Source organism: Prinia subflava, chromosome 10 (genome assembly GCF_021018805.1).
Source record: "Prinia subflava isolate CZ2003 ecotype Zambia chromosome 10, Cam_Psub_1.2, whole genome shotgun sequence".
In the NCBI taxonomy this organism is placed as follows: Eukaryota; Metazoa; Chordata; class Aves; order Passeriformes; family Cisticolidae; genus Prinia; species Prinia subflava.
In genome coordinates this window covers 10,439,704-10,456,749 of record NC_086256.1, presented here as the reverse complement: position 1 = coordinate 10,456,749, position 17,046 = coordinate 10,439,704, and the positions used below count along the sequence as shown (strand labels likewise).

Here is a 17,046-nt window from a genome sequence, read left to right as displayed (position 1 = left end):
TTTACAGCCCAGCAAGTGTGCTATAGACCAAAGCAAACTACTTCAAGAAGTATAGTGACTCAATCCCACATTCTTGCTGAATTTAGGGAGCTGTGGCAGCATTTTGTATCCATAGACCTCCAGAGACACTTTCAGACATGGGGATCAGGTGGTTGTGAATGAGCTGATACTAGTTCATATGCTTGGACTCTCATTTCCTCAAATGCTGCTGCTTCTCTTAATACAATATCTCTGCAACTTCGGGGTTAATTTTCTTGCCTATCCTCACAGCAGGGTCTAACTCAAACTTCATTCCTGATAGTTACAAGCAATTTAAAGGAAATGACAGTGTCCTGGGTGCAGGATATGGATGCCTTTAGTGTGGGTGGTAGGTGCTGATGGGTTGCAGGTACAGAGGAGTGAGCAACTTCTAGACAGTTCCATGGAAAACAGGAGTAGTGTGATACAGGAGAGCAAGGAAACTGGTGATAGGGAGCAGCTACACCAAAGGGCTGAGCAGCCTGTGTGGTTTGGAACTGTGGTTGCCTGTGGTGGATGGCTGCCCAGGCCACTTGGCTCTGCTGCAGGAACACAGCTTTGCTTGTCCAGGCTCAGCAGAGCCAAGGCAGGATGAAGAGAGCAGTTGTGTTGGCAGCCAGAGAGGAGTCTGTCCTGAGTCCTCTCTGGCTTTCCCAGTTCCAGCTGGATAGATGTTTCCAAACACAGTTTAACAGCTGGTGTCCACAGGGACTGGCAGAAGTGTAAATGCTCATACTCTGCCATTCTCTCTTTCATAGGCAGAGGTAGCACAGGGCATCCTGTTTGGATCCTCAGCTGTCCACACAGTGGGGCTGGGGCCAACCCTGCTCTTCCTCTCTGTTTGGAGGGTGACTGGTGTGGGAGAAGAGATCTGCAGTGCAGTCACCAGCACGGAGAACCCTGTCTTGGGCCCTCAGCACTGTGCAGAGCCTGGCAAGAGGAAAGGATAGAAAACGAGATCTTGGCTCTTCTCCCTCCCCAGTCGAAGTGGGTGAGGGGCTGCCAAGGGCTTTACAGCAGGGAGAAGAAGGACAGCATTCATGGGATCTGCGTGACTCTGAGCTGCTGGGCTGGGAGCCAGGCACGTCAGCACCTGATGGGCCAGCACACGAGGAAGGGTTTCTTGCTCCTCACCTTCTTCAGAGCAGCCCTTTCAAGGGGTCCCAGCACAGTGTAGTGAGGTCTCTCCTGTCCCACTGCCCTGCATATTCTGGGCTGGACTGTTGCCTGTGTGGGGCATTACACTGGCACAGTGTGCTGTGGAGGTCTTTCCCCAGGAGCCAGGTTCATTCACTGCTACCCTGGACCTTGCTTATTGAGACAGCTGCCCAGGATCCCTTCTGTCTGCCTGTGTCCTCTCTGTCATCTTGTGGGGACAGATTTGGGGTACCTGGATCAGTCCTTTGGCCATCTGTGCAGACTGCAAAGAAGCAGCCTCCAGTTGTGCACTGTCTGTGTGGAGGCTGCACAGATCATTCCCAGAGAGAGTGCAGGGCTAGGGCTGTGGGAGTGATCCTGGGGGCTGGACAATCATCACCTCTCACAACAGATCCCCACCACTTCTCCAGGCAGGCTGGAGCCTGCATAGAGAATCCTTCCTCCGTTAGCCACTGGACAGAAGAGCCCTTGTGCAGCCTTTTTGGAGAGGTGCCTGGTACTGCTAGGGCAGACTTTCCACTTTCCAGTGAACAGATGCCTGGCTATGGCTGGGCCATATGGTGTTTTGGACTCACTGCTGTCCCAGCACAACCCGTCCTCCAGCCCTTCAAACAGGTGAGATTGCTCAGGGCTCTGATCCCTGGCAACAGCTCCCTGCAAGCTGTGGGAGCTGCCAATGGTCTGGTGCAGGGAGAGGTGCCACAGGTCCGTGCTTGGAGTGTGTGCCTCTAGAAAGTGCTGCCCAGTCAGTGGGGCCTTGATGCTGGGTCACCATTCCGGGAGAGGTTTGGCTGTGAGGGGACTTGCCCTGCTGGCCCAGGATGTGAGGAAAGCACACTGCGGTGAGGTGAGTAAACAGCACTTCAGGTTTGTGGTCAAGGATGCTTGTGACATCCTGGGGACACCTCTGAGGCTGGGATGAAATCAGATTCTGCCTGCCAGCCAACAGTCTGTATCAGAGCCAGAATTTCTGGTGCTGGATTCATGATCTTATCCTGTAAGCCATTCCTACGGGAGCTGCTACATCCTTCCTGACTTCTCCAGCAGTCTCGGCTGCTTTTCCCACTCAGTCAGGTTTATTGGGTGGGCAGTTGCCCGAGGCTCAGTGTCAGCTGCTGTGCTCACTGTCAGGTCCTGTGGATTTGGGACGTGCAGGGATGGGAAGGGAGAAGCTGGCAGCTTTGCCCTTTGGCAGCATGTTGCAGGGCACAAAGCCAGCCAGCCCTCATTTTAGCCAAGCTGTAAATTTGGCCCCTTGCTCTTGTGCTCCTCTGATTTTTCCTGTGGGCTGAGGGTTCATCCTGCTACTGCTGTGGCTGCTCTGCTACCTTGTCCTTCAGCTCCCTGTGCCCCTATGCTTGCACACACAGTGCTGTCAGCTCAGCTGTCTGGGTCCATTTCTGACTCCTCATGTGCTGCCTGGGCAGCTCCTCATTTCCTCACTGTTAGGAGCTCATGGCAATGGGCTGCGTAACTCCGCTCCCCTCTTCCTCACCCTGCTCAGTCCCATGCATCCAGGAGGGACAAAGCCTATGGAGCTGTCTGCCCTGGCCAGGATATCCCTAGCAGTGATGCTGTGCCTGGCTGGAATGCTCTGTGCCAAGGTGTGTCCCTTGCAACTCTCTCCTGTGGAGATTTCTGCAGCACAATGCAGGATCCCAAGATCCTGTACAGTGCAGGGCAGAGAAGCCGGCACTTCCCCAGGCACTCTGGTAGGAAACAGCCATTTCCATCTGCATAATGGAGACTGTAGCACAACCACCATCAGCCCACTCTGGGATATTTTTAGGCCTGGCTGTGCTGATGAGGGAGAGATGACAGGCTCACTCCACATCCAGACCGTGCAATGCCTCTCCCAGCTGCAGCCACCTGCTGCAATGGGAGAAGCGTGGGCTGTTCCCCCAGCAGAGGAAGAACTGACAGGCTGCTGTGGCTCTGGGCTTGCTGGGAGCAGCTACTAGTGCAGGATAACACCATCCTTCTCCCTCTGAACTTGTGCAGCTTCACTGCTTTTGAAAGAGCAGCTGAATCTCACAAATGCTGAATCTCCAAAACTGAGCGTGTTCATGTCCTGCAGCAGAGCACAAACCCTTGGCCATGTCCTGCAGCACAGGGGTCAGGGCAGTGCAAACTAAGCCCTCAGCTCCTGCACCCTCCCCACACAGCTCCTATGGCCCATGCCATGCTGGGTGGCTCCTCTCCTTTCTTCCTTTTCCCAAGAGGGAGCAGATAAGCCTCAGCACCCAGGAGTGGGGAAAAAAGGCACTGGGACATGGCAGGGCTACCTCAGCTGGCAGCTACCTGCCAACCCAGGGCCCCAGGCAGGCAGCTGTTCTCATGATCAACCGTGAAGCACCTCCACCATCAGCACCAGCACTTCCTCCCACCACCTTCCCAGTGACTGGCAGCATTTAAGGTGCCTGGTGCTTTCCCTTCCTCCTGCCTCTCCTTGCCCTTGTTACTTCCCATCTCCTTGATCCCTTTCCTGAACATCATGCTTGGTCTGGTCTCAGATGTGTAGAAGGTGGGATGCTTCAAGACATCTCTCTGGGCTCATGGCCCTGCACTCTGGGAGGTGTTGCTGTCCCTTGCTGCATCACGGGGTTTTGCGTGGGGCACTCACCCACAGGGGCGCAGTCTGTGGCTCTGCAGACAAGACAAGCCCTGGGAGTTGCTTATCAGAGGCAGCGTTGCTGACCATTTCCTTTGGGCATGTGGGGAGGAGACCAGAGTGACGCAAGTGAGGAAGGTTTGTAAACCTGAAGTGGACACTGACTCAGGCACTTGTGCTGCTGTGGTTATGCACTGGGTTTTGGCATCAGCTCACTTGAGCATGTATGGGACAGACAAGTATGAGTAACAGAGCTGGTTGCTGTGTTGTACGAAGGTTGCTGGTGCACTACTTGGGTTCAGAGGCTCCAGTTCATGAGGGGGCAAAGGGGGAGGAGGTTCAGGTTGAACAGGATGAAAAGAGGAGCCTGTGGCTAGTGGCCCCATCACCACAGCAGGCCAGCTGAAGTGCACAAGGGATTGCTCCAGTGCAAGTAATTAAGTACTGAAGCTCCAGGCTGGAAACAACGCATTCCCTGGGTCAAGGGCTGGCAAGGAGCACTGCTGCAGGTAGTGTAATGCCACAGAGCCAGCTCAGGCTGTTGTACCTGTTTTTAGAAAGACGTGCATGAGCTGGAAGAGCAGGTGAACAAAACTGTCCTCAGGCAGAGCCCTCCACACCTTCTCCACTACCTTCTCTGGCATGCAGGAATTAGTCCTGGCCTCCTTTTTGCTGCTGGAGCTGTTTGGACAGGAGATCAGGAGGGGTGCTTACAGGTCAGGGCAGAACAGCAAGCATGTCCATGCAGCATCTCTGTCCCTGAGCCGCAGATGTCAAAAAACTTGAGACCTTAAACTTGTTGAATCTAGTTGAGATCTAAACTTCTTTTACAAGCTGCTTCATGGTGAGGATGGCTGGCTCTGCAGCCCTCAGTGACCATGCTGTACTTAATTTCAGGCTTGAGTTTTTCCCATCTTCAGCTTCTCACCTTTGGCTCCTGCACTTCCTTCTGCCCATACCAGTACTCTGATCCCTCTGGCAGTGAGGAGACCCTCTCCTGTGGCAGTGAAGTAGCTTGTACTCCTCACATCCCATGCAGGCTTATTTGTCACATTTCCAACACTTAGCTCCTTTTGTGTGGTGGTGCTGCTGCTCCTTGGGATTTCTGTGCCTGTGCTGAAGTTTGGAGAGCTGGACCAGACTTCAGGTTGACTTTGCCAGAGCTGTAGCTCTGCTTGGAAATTGTCTCCATGCCCCTCTGACTCATGGCCCTCAGAGCCAAAGTACTGTGCTGCAGGCTCACAGCAACAGTCCTGTGCGAGGACAGCTCTTTCTCAGCTTTTTTCCTTAATTTCACCTCCCACCCCAGCTTTCAGGGAGATTCTTCACTCTGCAGTACAGCCTGTCTTCTCCATTCCCAAGAACCTTCCTTTGCAGCCCATAACTGCTGTGGGCTGTTGTCATTTTCCCAGGCCATTCAGCTCATGCTGTAGCAGCAAGCATCCTGTTCAGTGTTTTGTCAGCCCCAAATTTGTAAGCCTTCATCTTGTCATCCAGACAATTGACATTAAGACCTATTAAATGGGAATGGACCAGGGGTCACTGGGGGTCTAGGCAGGCTTCCTGTTGTTGATTTTTCCCCATTAAGCTTGGCTCACTGACAGATCTTAGAATGTAGCTGTTAATACATGTAGTTGGTAATCTACTTGAATCCTATTAATTCTTTATAATACATGCTTTTAATGAAAATCCTACAGCATTATTGACAGCAGTGGAGAAGGCAAAGTGTTCTCTATAGATGCTCCTGCTCTCAGCAGCCAGAACTTTCTTTTTGCCTAGGGAGTAGTTTCCCTGTGTAACAGCCTCAGAATGCCCTTAGCTGTGCTTTTACCTACCCAGTGGCAGTCTGGGGCTCTCTGCCATTTCTCTGCCCATTGCTTTGACCCTTCAGATTATTCTGTCCTACTACCAGCTGACCATTCATTAAAAATTAACACGTGTTTGGGAGAGTCTGTGATTAAATCATCAAATTGTTTGCAAATTACTTGGGCCTGTAGAGTGACTGGGGCTGGTTTGGGGAGCTGTAGCCTCTCCTTGTGCCACCGCTTTACCAAATTCCCTCCTCTGTGATAGCATGTGAGATGGAGTCACTCCTGCCATTCCTGTTTGAGAGGAGGCAGTGGCTGGATGGTGCCTGCTTGCCTCCCCTGACTCTTCTAGCTGTTTTTATGGTATGAAAGGGGATGGGGTAATGCCTGTCTGGAGAGCTCAAGATGAACCTATTGAGGTTCATGGCCATCACAGTTCTAACCATCTCTGAAATTCAAGTTTATTCAGCAATCATCTCAGAAATTCAAGGACAGCACTCCTGGCTTCAGAGAGGCAGCACAGCCACAGCTGGAGCTGGGCTCATTCCAGGTTCCTGCAGCACTGGCATGAAGAAGTGCATTGTGATATCCAGTGATGGCACCTGGGCTGAGCAGGATTCCCTGTTTCACACCCAGATCTCAGGTAGGCTTCACTGGGGAGGCTGCTAGGGTGGAGGTTATTTTAGCTGGTTTCTTAAGGAGCAGAATTAAAGATGGAACCTCCATAGAGCCTGTTATTTTTAAGAGACTGTGTTCATGGTGTGCAGCCTGGTAACTAGTCAGTGCACAGGTTCTACGGTGACCATTGTCACTCTGAACAGGATGGGTCAAATATTAACAAGCATTGCAAAATACTTGCCAGACAGTCAAACCAGCCTGAATGCCAGCAGGCACTGCTTGGTTCTGTGCTCTCCTCTCTTTCACAGCACAGTAACCTATTGTGAGCAGGACATTTGCTCCTGGACAGCTCACCAGGGATCAGCAAATCTTCCTAAGGCCTGCCAAGCTCAGCTCCCTAAGCCCCCCCAAATGTGGCAATCCATGATTCTAGGACAGGGAAGGAGTGAGGGAGGTGTGTGGGAGTGGAGATGTCCCCAGCCACCAAACTCCATTCACCTGTTCCTGGATGTGCAGCTGAGATACAGGTGGTTCTAACCCGCCAGCAGGGGCTCTGGAAAAGATTAGAGACAATCCTGCTTGAATGCTTATTCTGATGCTATGGTAGGAAGGACTAATGCAGCCCTTTAAGACATAGAATAGGAAAAGCAGATTAAATCCCCGTGTCAAAGTATTAGAGAGGCTCATTATGGGATTCTGTATCTTGAAAAGGATTCAGGAAAATCAGAGAGGCTCTATAGAGCAAAAATGCAAAAAATGGCTTGAGGGTGGGAGGAAAAGCCTGGCAGAAAGAGAATTAAGCAACTCAGTATATTTAGCTTTTCAGAAAGACGGATGAGAGGGGGTTGCTTGCAGCATATGTGTAGTGTCACAAAGAGAAAATGCCAGGCTCTGAAAGGCTCTTTAATCAAGCAGAAGGCAGAATAAAATGGTATGTCGGAAAGCTGAAGCCAGACACAGGGAGGTGGGATGCTCTTCTGAACGTGAGGGTGAGGGACTCCTGAAACAGACCCAGAAAAGTGGGAGTCTTCAGTGCTTGTCTTCAATTCAAGCCTATCTCTCTTTTGGAAACTATGAGTGAACCAAACATAGTGTATTGGAATTACTGCAAGGAGATGAACTGCTGAGCAGGGTGCTGGCCAGGGGCTTGCACTCACACAGCCACTGCCAGGCAGGACCATTGGGTCACTTCATCTGAGGAAGACCCTTGGAAACCTGGTCCAGTCAGGCAAAGCACTTGGGGAGGCAATCAGGCAGGCTCCAGGTATTTATCTGCTCCTGAAGTGGTAAGTGTGATTCTTTGCTGTTGAAAGCACCTCGAGGGTGATGGAATTTTTGAGCCAAGTTCAGGTTGTTTTAACTTGTTTTGTGTGGGCCTGGTGCTGATGCTGTTTAACAGTTCTTAGAGTAGCCAGAGCACCAGAAATGTAGTGTTCTCCATAGTCTGATCACATTCAGAGTCTGCAGTTAAGAATATTACATAATGAGTGTGTGAGAAGAAACAGGTTTGGTCAGAGAGATAAGACAAACTACAAGTGTCTTACAGCCCAGATTGCATTCCTTGAGCCTGTGCATCAGCAGAGGTAATCTCTGTCTAGCCATTACTGAAAGAGATCTTTGCTGTGGTATATAGTGGTATTTAATTAATCATAAAGTATTGCATTAATTAGTATTGGGTCTGATTTGATGACATTTAATTTGGGGAGAAGGATTATAGCATGAGTATTAGAATGGTAATTTTTATAGGGTAAAGATACAAAATGAGATTAGAAGTCTCTATGAAGGAAGCGTGAAAACTGATGTGTGTATTTGGCATCTGATACAGATAGTTACAGCCTAACTTCATTTACTGGTGGGAAAAGAACCTGTAGCTGTTATTTATGAGTCCCCCCCACATAGTGCGTGGCTCAACCACCATGAAAGAAAATGCAGGCAGGCGTCAGTTCAGTGGGAATGCCTTGTGGCTCTCAGCATTTCCTCATGCACATGAGGGGAATTTGCAGAGCAATTTTGGCATGCCCCAGGCAGACTCCTTTCAAAAGAAGGGTAGAAGGAAGCTTTGCTTATGGTTATGCTGGTGTGTCCAAGTCATGCTTAGTCCACCATGAGTGTCTCTGCAGCACTGATTCAGGCACACAAGGGTAGGACTGCCTGCTCCAAGTAGTGAACAGTCATAACTGTTTCGTGCTATCTGCTAATGCAGCCACCAGCTATGCCCTCTGCCAGAACCTTTTTTCTCCAGATCATGGCCAGTGTTGCTATAGAAAATTTTCTGCAGACACATGGGTAGCTACAGGCTCAGCAGGTTTGCTGCGAGTGGGTTTTATTGGGCAGGATGGGCTAGACCATTTGCCTGATCATTTGGTCAGTTTGGCTTTAAAAAGCTCCAGAGCATTCTGGAAAGCAGCACAGCAATATGATAGGATTTAATCAGACTTAATTATTCCCCTGCTGTCTATCTCCTAGCAACATCCAGCTTGACATCTGCCTGCGAATGAAATGTGTAAGCTAAGTAGGAACATGTTCAGACTAAAGTCCTGCTACTTGAATCAAATCACTCCACTAATCATTGCCTTAATTCATCTCATGGCCATCGAACAGCTGCCAGGCACTGGTACCTGATTTTCCAAGATACACAGCACTTGCCTTCTAATTTTTTCCAGGCTGGCAAGAAGGATGACTTCATCCTGGGCTCTTAGCAGCACACTGACACCTGATAACAGGGTTAGAGTTTCCTGAGTGACAAACACGGACTCAGGAGCAAGCCCCAGACTTGTCGCTATCTGGCTTTGTGCTGTAGGTCCCCGCTTATCTCCTCACTGAAATCAGATCACCTGCTGTGCTGCACACCGCGGGGTTCAAATGCGGTACAGTCGGGGGCGGTTCAGGTGAAGCCTGGGGACAGCTGGAGCAGATGTGGCGCAGTGGCAGCAGCTCTGTGTCACAGGGATAAGGGCGGTAGAGGCAGGGAGACAAGACTCAGCTTATGCAGGTGGAGGGATGAAGAGGGGATGAGGAGCAGGCATAAAGCAAGCATTTGTAAAGTAAAATTGGGCTCCAGCCAGACATGATGTGGGACAGGAGTCAGTGGGGTTCCTGGAAGGAATGAGCCCGGCAGCAAAGCCAGAGCCATAGGACAAGGCTGCCTGTACCAGCCCTGGCTGCCAGCTCACCGTAAAGCTGGAGGGAAGGGAGCTGCCTCCGATGAGTGAGAGCAACGAGCATCCTGAGCAGGTCAGCCTTGCAAGCTGGGGGTTGGTGGGGCAGCACCTTGGGGGCAGATTTACAGATGGATAGGGCTGCATGGATGTGGTTGTGTCCCCTCTCCACATGCCTCCTTACAGGGATATTGGTTCCAGTGATGCCTAGGTGTTTGCATGAGTCTCTTGATCTCCTGTGCTGTCTCTGGAAGTTGTTGTTGGCATCCAAAAACCCTAATGGCGTATCAGTGTGACATGCATCTCCCTTGTGTCTCTGCAGAGGAGCGTGGTAGCTCTGGAAGCCTGGCTGCGTGGGTGCCACACTAGCAACCAACGTGCACTGACTTCAGTTGTGCAGAGCACAAAATGGGGTTTTTGGCTGTGAAAATGGGGCTGTATGAGCCCCTACCAGCTCTCCCTGTGACCAGCAGGAACTCTGCCTTTTGTCAACTGCCTTTTGTCATCCGGCAATGCTCAGCCACCTCTGTGCTATTCAAGTCTGTCATTCAACATCGGCACCTGGGCTCACCTCAGTGGCAGCTGGCACCATGCTGGATGTTATCTTACTAAGATTGCCTTAAAATCACCTTTTATTGTCTTTCTGTTATCAGTGACAAATGAAAGGTCACTGGGCTGGTCACTAAAGATGCAGGTTTATTCATCACGATTTCTTTCCTTTCAGATGACTTCTCTCTCATAACTAATAATTTCCCTTTACCATTCTATCCCTGAGAGACGTTATATTAGAGTTTGTCATTTGCTCTCTGCCCAAGGAGCATTAGAAGGCTGAACGAGGGCAATGCTGTGGTAGGAGTGTGGTGCAGGCTGGCCCCTGCGCTGCTCAGTTGTGCAGCGAGAAGGTGGAGACTGTAACACACGGGGCAGCGCGTGGAAGCCGCACTGCCTGCGTGGCGTGAGCCGTGCTGTGCAGGAAGGGCAGCTGGGGCGATCCGTGCCCACTCGTGTGGTCCGGTGGTGGAGGCTGTGCCTCACCGCGGTGGTGGCGCACAGCCATGCAGGGGCTGGGGAGGACCCTGTTGGGTGTGCGGTGCTGGGAGGGTTTGCTGAAGCCGGAGGATGGTGTGAAGGCAGTGGCAGGGACAGGTGCTGTGTTGGGGCAGTGATGGAAGCATCCTAGGGCTGCGTTGCCGTGTCGTGGCAGCAGCTTGCCCGTGTGGAGCGGGGCAGGGCTGAGAAGCCATCGGGGCAGTGCAACACTTGAAAGGAGACGCAGCGCACTCCGTGCAGTGCCTGGAGGGCGGGCGGTGCCGTGTCACTGCAGTGAGGCAGCGGCCGGGCAGGAGCTGGGATGCCTCAGCTGGCGGAAGGTGCAGTGCTGTGGGGTGACAATGCGGAGCCTCACAGCGGGTGCACTGCCGGCTGGGGCCACCCACTGCCGTGCCTGGAGGCACCGCAGTGCTCTGGAGGCGCCTCGGCGTGACTGGGGAGCGGCGCCGGGATTTGGAGGAGGAGCGATGCCCGGTAGCGGCCATGAGGGCGAAGCGGGGCCGAGCCGTTTCCCCCGGCGCCATCGCCACGCGCAGATTCTGAGGGGCACGGCGGGCGCTCCGCGCACGCGCACCGCCGCCCTGCCGCAGCGCTCCTCCGGCGGGACCCCCCCGCCCGCGCGCCATTGGCTGCGGGCGCCTCCCGCGATTGGTCGGGGCGCGGCCCCCTGCGCCTTCCCATTGGCCGGCGGTGGCCGCTATGCGGGCGGGCCCCGCCCCGCCCCGGCGCGCCATTGGCGGCCGCGGCGCCCCCCGGCGGCGGCGGGTCCCGCTGGGCGCGCCCGGCATGGCGGCGCCCGCAGCCCCGCGCCCGGGGGGCGCAGCCGGCGGCCGAGCGCCGGGGCTCGGCGGCGGCCGGGTGAGGAGGGCCGGGAGGGGGGCGGGCAGGGCCGCTCACAGCGGGCGGCGCGGCGAGCGGGGCCCGGCGGGGCGCGGCGCGGCGTAGCCGGTAGCGGAGCACGGTGAGGCGGGGACAGCCCGGCGGTGGCGACGCCGCTGCCCGTTCAAACCCAGGCTCCAGCCGGCCGCTGGCAGCTGTCAGCTGGCGGACAGCTGCAGTCCTGCCCGGGCCCGGCGAGCCCCTCTCCCCAGGCGCCGATACCGCCTCTAGGGCAGCGCGTCCCCGCAGCGCGGGGTGCCCGGGACTCGGCGGGGCTCCAGCCGGGACCGGCGCTGCGCCGGCCGCTCCCGCGGGCCCCGCTGCCCGCGGGACACCCCGGCGCTGTGGGTTTGCTTGTGGCGTGTCGGGAGGACGCGGTGCTCGCCAGGCCCCGGCGGCCAGGGCCGTGCTGGGCTCGGCTGTCTGAAGTGGGCAGGAGCGCGGCTGATGCTCTGTCTCAGCGTGGCGGTGTCCCCCGCGCCTCTCCGGAGCGGCACCGACCCTTGTGGCGGCCAGAACAGGCGGCTGTCCGGGGCGGTTCGTGTTTCACTGGTGTGAAACTGTGGGGAACGCGTGTGGTTTGCCTTGTGGAGAGCACGGCTTGGGATCTGTGCGTTATGGTGGGTATGGGATGGCACGTTTGGGAGAGGATGCCTGTTGGAAAAGGTGGCTTCAACCTCAACCTGTTTTTCTTTCTCAGGTCATGTAGAAGAGCAGATTTAATGTGAAGATGGGACTCTTGGTGTTTATGCGTAACCTGCTGCTAGCCCTCTGCCTCTTTCTGGTACTGGGATTTCTGTACTATTCTGCTTGGAAATTGCACCTTCTCAGATGGGAGGATTCAAGTAAGTAGGAGAACGGTGCAACTGTTTCTGGGCTCCCTAAAACATTTGTTAAATAGTTGCAATAGTGGTGAGATAGTTCTGATTTAGTAGTATTAGAGGGATGTGATTAAGCCCACTCAAATGCTAGAGCTTTTAGTATGCTTAAGGGGTCGAATTTGTGACTACCTAATGCTCTTTATGGCTTTACTTTTATTACTGGGTACAAGAGCAGGTTCATACTTTATAAATCTACTATTAGAAATCTCAGTTCTTAGAATATTCTGTTAGTTTATGATTCCTAATTGTCAAAATAAAGAGCTTGTATGTTGAAGCTTTTGTTTCCTGAATCCTCTGTAAGTCTTAAAATATCTAAGATATGTTTTGTTTTTTCCCTCTGGTGAATTTTGATTTCTTTCTGTAATCATGTATGGTGGTTATCTCATCATCTTACTTTGTCCTTGAGAAATCCTCATCTTCCATTTATCTTCCATGTTATCTGCCAAATATCTGTCATCTAAAGGATGTCTCTCAACCTTTTTAAGTTCAAAGAGACATCTGACCTCACTGAATACAATCTGAGGTTTGTACTGTGCAGTAAGGCCATAGAAGGTTACAGTTGCAATGAGACAGAGATTAGGCTGAAGTTTGATTGCTCAGTTGCTGCTCTTATTTTTGTTTGTGTTGATTTCCCTGCATGCAAGAACTATTTATTGAAAATACAAAAACAAGAAAACAATCCCCTCCTTTCCCCTCCTGCCCAAAACACAAGCCAGCCTTCCTTGCAGCTGTTCCACAGACTGTTTCAGATGTCTCAGAGCTGACTGTTGCTCCCTGGATCAGCAACTGAGAAACACTGATCCAGAACTCACAAGAAGCCACTGGTGAAATTTCTTCTTTGCTGTGTTGCATTTTTGTGCATGCTGATAGAGGTTTCTGCTGCAATGCTTCTTAAACTTCGCATTTTTCTACCTGTACGTGCTCCAAATCTGTTGTTATGTGCTCTTAAGAAGTTTTGCATGATGACAGATGATGATTTAGTGACACTATTGCTGATGCACTGATTTTGACAGGAGAACTATTAATGTGCCTTGGACTAGAAGAGGTATTATAAGATGAAATTTGTGAAAGGAGATGCCTAGTGTTTTTTTGAGCAGGGATATTTTTCTTCATATTTGTGCTTAAGAGAGGGAGTTTACCATCTTGATTATGAATTTCTGAAAAGAAGCACTATTGTTGACAAAGTGTAGCATATCCTTCCTGTGGGAAAATAAGTACAGTTATGGTTAAAAGAACAGTTTTGCCTTATCTGCTATTACATGATGATCTGTTATAAAATTATACCACCTACCATCTTTTACTTCCTTCATGCCACAAGGAAATCATGTTGGACTTCCCAAGGCCTGCAAAAACACCTTTCATGCCACAACTTGTTTGTGATCTTTGTTACAAGTGAAGAAGCAGCTATGTGTTTATGTGTTATGCACCAAGGTACTGAGGAAGGTTCTAACTTTCTGCAGTCCTCTTTGGATATGTGCCTTGAGCTTTGTGTGCTGTTTTTTACTTTACACCATGTCAGTCCCTGGGGAGTTCTGTTGTGACTTTAGATTGCAGTGCAGTGTTGCAAATCTGTGTGCAGGCGCTGTGGTTTTCTCTAACTGGAACACTTTTACCTGGAAAGACGACTCTAAGCTGCAGCCCAGTTAGAGTGATTTCCATTGAGTGTGTTGGCTGCCTTTGGGTACCCAGGATGCTCTGACAGAAGCACGGTCAGGTAACATAACACACCTTTGGTTTGGTGTGTGTCTCTCCCTTTCTCTCATCTTTTGTGTAAAACGTGTCGTTCATTTATTCTTGGAAGTTGCAGTGCTTGCATTAAGCTTCTTCCATATGTACAAAGAGATGATGCTAGCTTGAGGATTTAGCTTACTGTTCTTTATTAGTTGTCACAATTGATTTAGGCTGTACTGTTGTTCCTTCTAGACACTTTTGTGGATTGTGTCTTAAATATTGGATAAAGTTTTTTGAAATATTAGCATAAGCAGCAGTCTAGTATAAAGGGGCAGATGTTACTTTTGAAACAGTAAAGATGGTACCTGTTTTTAGTTGGTCTTCAGACTTTTTTAATGTATCAAACCCCATTTTATTTATCATGTAATTTAACACAGGAGAACTTAAGCAACTTTAAAGTACAAATTTAAAACCCCATTTTGGGAAATTTGAAATGAAGAGTTAATGTTAAGCTTCTATAAATCAGCATTTGGAAGTTAACAAATGACAGCTTTGAATTACTTACTTAACGATGATTAGAGTTTCTTGAGAATGTGTAATCTGATACAATGTATAATGGGCACTTATACTTTGTATTTGCTGAAGGTGAGCCTTGCTTAGTTACGTGTGCAGCAGACAGTTGGTGCGTGATAACTGCTGTGGTTTTATTTCCGGAATTACAGTGCAGTGTGTGACCTTGTAAATTTCCTTAAGACTGATAAGATAATGCTGATGTCCCCAAAGCAAAACTAAGTCAGTTGTGTTAATTTTGGGGTCCTTAGTAATCAAAGATTATTGATTTTGTGTGAGTTGACTTCTTATTAAATTATTTTCACTTTTCTTGTGACCAGTGCCTTTCATCTGTTTCATAGTGACTCCCTAGCTTCAGCAGTGACATTTGTCTTTGTTCTATTCTTTGTGCTAGAGGACGTATGAAACTAAGCTGATCCCAACACCTGACACCCTTGCAATCTCTTCAGAGACTGGTTGGAGTAAACTTGACACCTGCATTTGATAATGGAAACAAACAAATTTGTTGTAGAGTATGGTGGAAAACACTTCTGCTGCTTGTGTGGTTTGTTCACTTAATGTTTTAGAAGATGCCTGTGCATACCATTGTCATGGATGAATTTGAATGGTAAATGTTTTAGTGTGTAAACTAGTCTTCTTTGCACTTGGATGTTTGTGTATTTAGCTGCTAAAGTAAATGAATAGCTAAAGTATTTTGTTTAGATGTACATCTGACCTCTACAAGAAAGGAGGCTAAACTTTGAAATAGACCGAAAGATACACATTAATGTTTCTCTTAATGTTCTCTTAACATTAAACATTCTGCACTTAATGTTAAACCTGTTCTCCTTGAGTGAGGCCTTAGTGAGTACTGCGAGATAATTCTCCTTCCTGTGTGACTCTACCCCTTGCCAAAACACAAAAGAGAATAGGAAATAATTAATTCTCTAAGGCTTATCTTTACTGTGACAAGAATAGATTGAATTCGGCTAATGTGAACTAATTAACATTGAATTAAGTTCAACTGCTTCTTCTGTTCAAGACAAACCTCCAGTGATCACTAGTCCTCTCTCATCCTTTTAGTGAGTATCATGACTGGCTACTCTTCCCCAAGCCTTGTTTCATGTCGGTAGCAGCCTATTGTTAGTTCTCAGAGCAGCAGCAAAGTACAAAAATAAGGAATGTAATGCTGAATGCAGGAGGTTCCTTGAGTTCTGGTGACTGATGGGAGCAGGGTTTAGGACAGAGGTAAGATTTCCTTTTTGTCCATCCTGATGTTTGTAATGCAGCTTCTTGACAGTAGTGGTAAGAGATGGGCACTGTCCCTGCACGTTGTTCCCAGACAGGCAGTAATGAAGGATTTCACAGCTCTCTGATGAAGTGTTGAGTTGCATGGAGGTGTGCTGAGCACGTAGAACTGCTCATGTGATATGGGAGACAAACAAGGAAATAAATAGTTTGTAATCCGGTTTAGCTGTCCCAGACATTCTAGAAGGAACTTAGAGGAGCAAATAATTGTACTGCTGTTCTTTGTGTTTCTGGACACTTGGTTGTCAGGGAATTCTTGCATAGTAATGGTAGTGATGGAGCAGGCTTTGAAGGTCTGAGACATGCACTGCAGCCTCTTTCCTAGTAACTTCCTATCCTATTTCTTCCCTGATGCATTTGGCTCTGAGGGGAAGGAAGATGTTGTCTGTACCAGCGTGAAGATCCAGCTCGTGGGAGGGTGCACTGTTGTCTTTGAAAAGTATGGTGGGCGATGCAGTCTTGCTGACAGGCCCTCCTAGGTTTGCTCTATCAGCTTGGAGGAATGCATTTTTATGCATAACAAATTTAACACTAATGTTTGTTACTTAACCTAACTTTTGCAACTTCAGAATGAATGTGTTGTAAGGAAGGAATGACTCCATTAAAAAGCATCCTGGCAATGGAAATATTGGACTCATTCTCTCAAGGCAGCTTTTACTTTTTCCCCTCTCTCTCAAAGTATTGAAATATACTTGGGACAAGGACAGTGTGATGCTGTTTTCTTATTTTCTATTGTGTTTCTCTCTACATTAGCATTGAACTAATTTAAAGAAATATATACTCTGCATGAAGTACTTTTGCCAAAACTCACATTAATAAAATTTGAGCTTGTCAGTTAGAATGTGGTTTTTGAGACATCTCCAGGTATGTTCTGTTGATGTCTCCTTAAAAAAATCAAATCACTATTCTGTCATCTGTTGCTCTGTGTTATTTTCAACTCTAATTCTGGCAAGGCACCCAAAGAGATGAGCTTTGGGAAGAGATTTTCTGAAGGTATTTCAGGACCCTTATCCTTGTTACTTTTTTTTTTTTTTAATGTCTGTTTCCAAGGGAACTGAGGAGACAAACAGGCAAAACTGACTCACTTCTGGTTGCAGGTTTTTAATCTGCTTGCATTTCCATGGAAACCAGTCATGCAGCAAAAAAGGCTGAATTAATCAAAAGCAATCAAACCTTTATTATCAATATAAATACCGGTTTATCTCTTTCCAAGTGAAATGGTACTTTTGTAAATTCTTGTATTGGGGTGTAACAATGTACTCAAGAAATGGATCTTCTTGCAAGGGTTTGGAAAATGTGTACTCTTTCTCAGGTGGCTAAAGCCTCATGGATGTGTG

General features: G+C 49.4%; 1 protein-coding gene across 9 annotated transcripts in view; it reads left to right on the top strand.

Annotated features, from left to right (window-relative positions):
- Window positions 1–288: 288 nt before the first annotated feature.
- Window positions 289–17,046, top strand: part of ST3GAL3 (ST3 beta-galactoside alpha-2,3-sialyltransferase 3) — a 182,780-nt gene continuing 166,022 nt past the window's right edge. For 2 of the 9 annotated variants that reach the window (XM_063407267.1, XM_063407266.1), the window contains exons 1-2: window positions 11,141–11,279; window positions 12,001–12,145. In XM_063407267.1, coding sequence (XP_063263337.1) covers window positions 12,031–12,145 — 115 coding nt within the window. In that variant the 5' untranslated portion in view covers window positions 11,141–11,279; window positions 12,001–12,030. The other 7 variants (XM_063407265.1, XM_063407271.1, XM_063407262.1 and 4 more) reach the window with 7 other exon arrangements.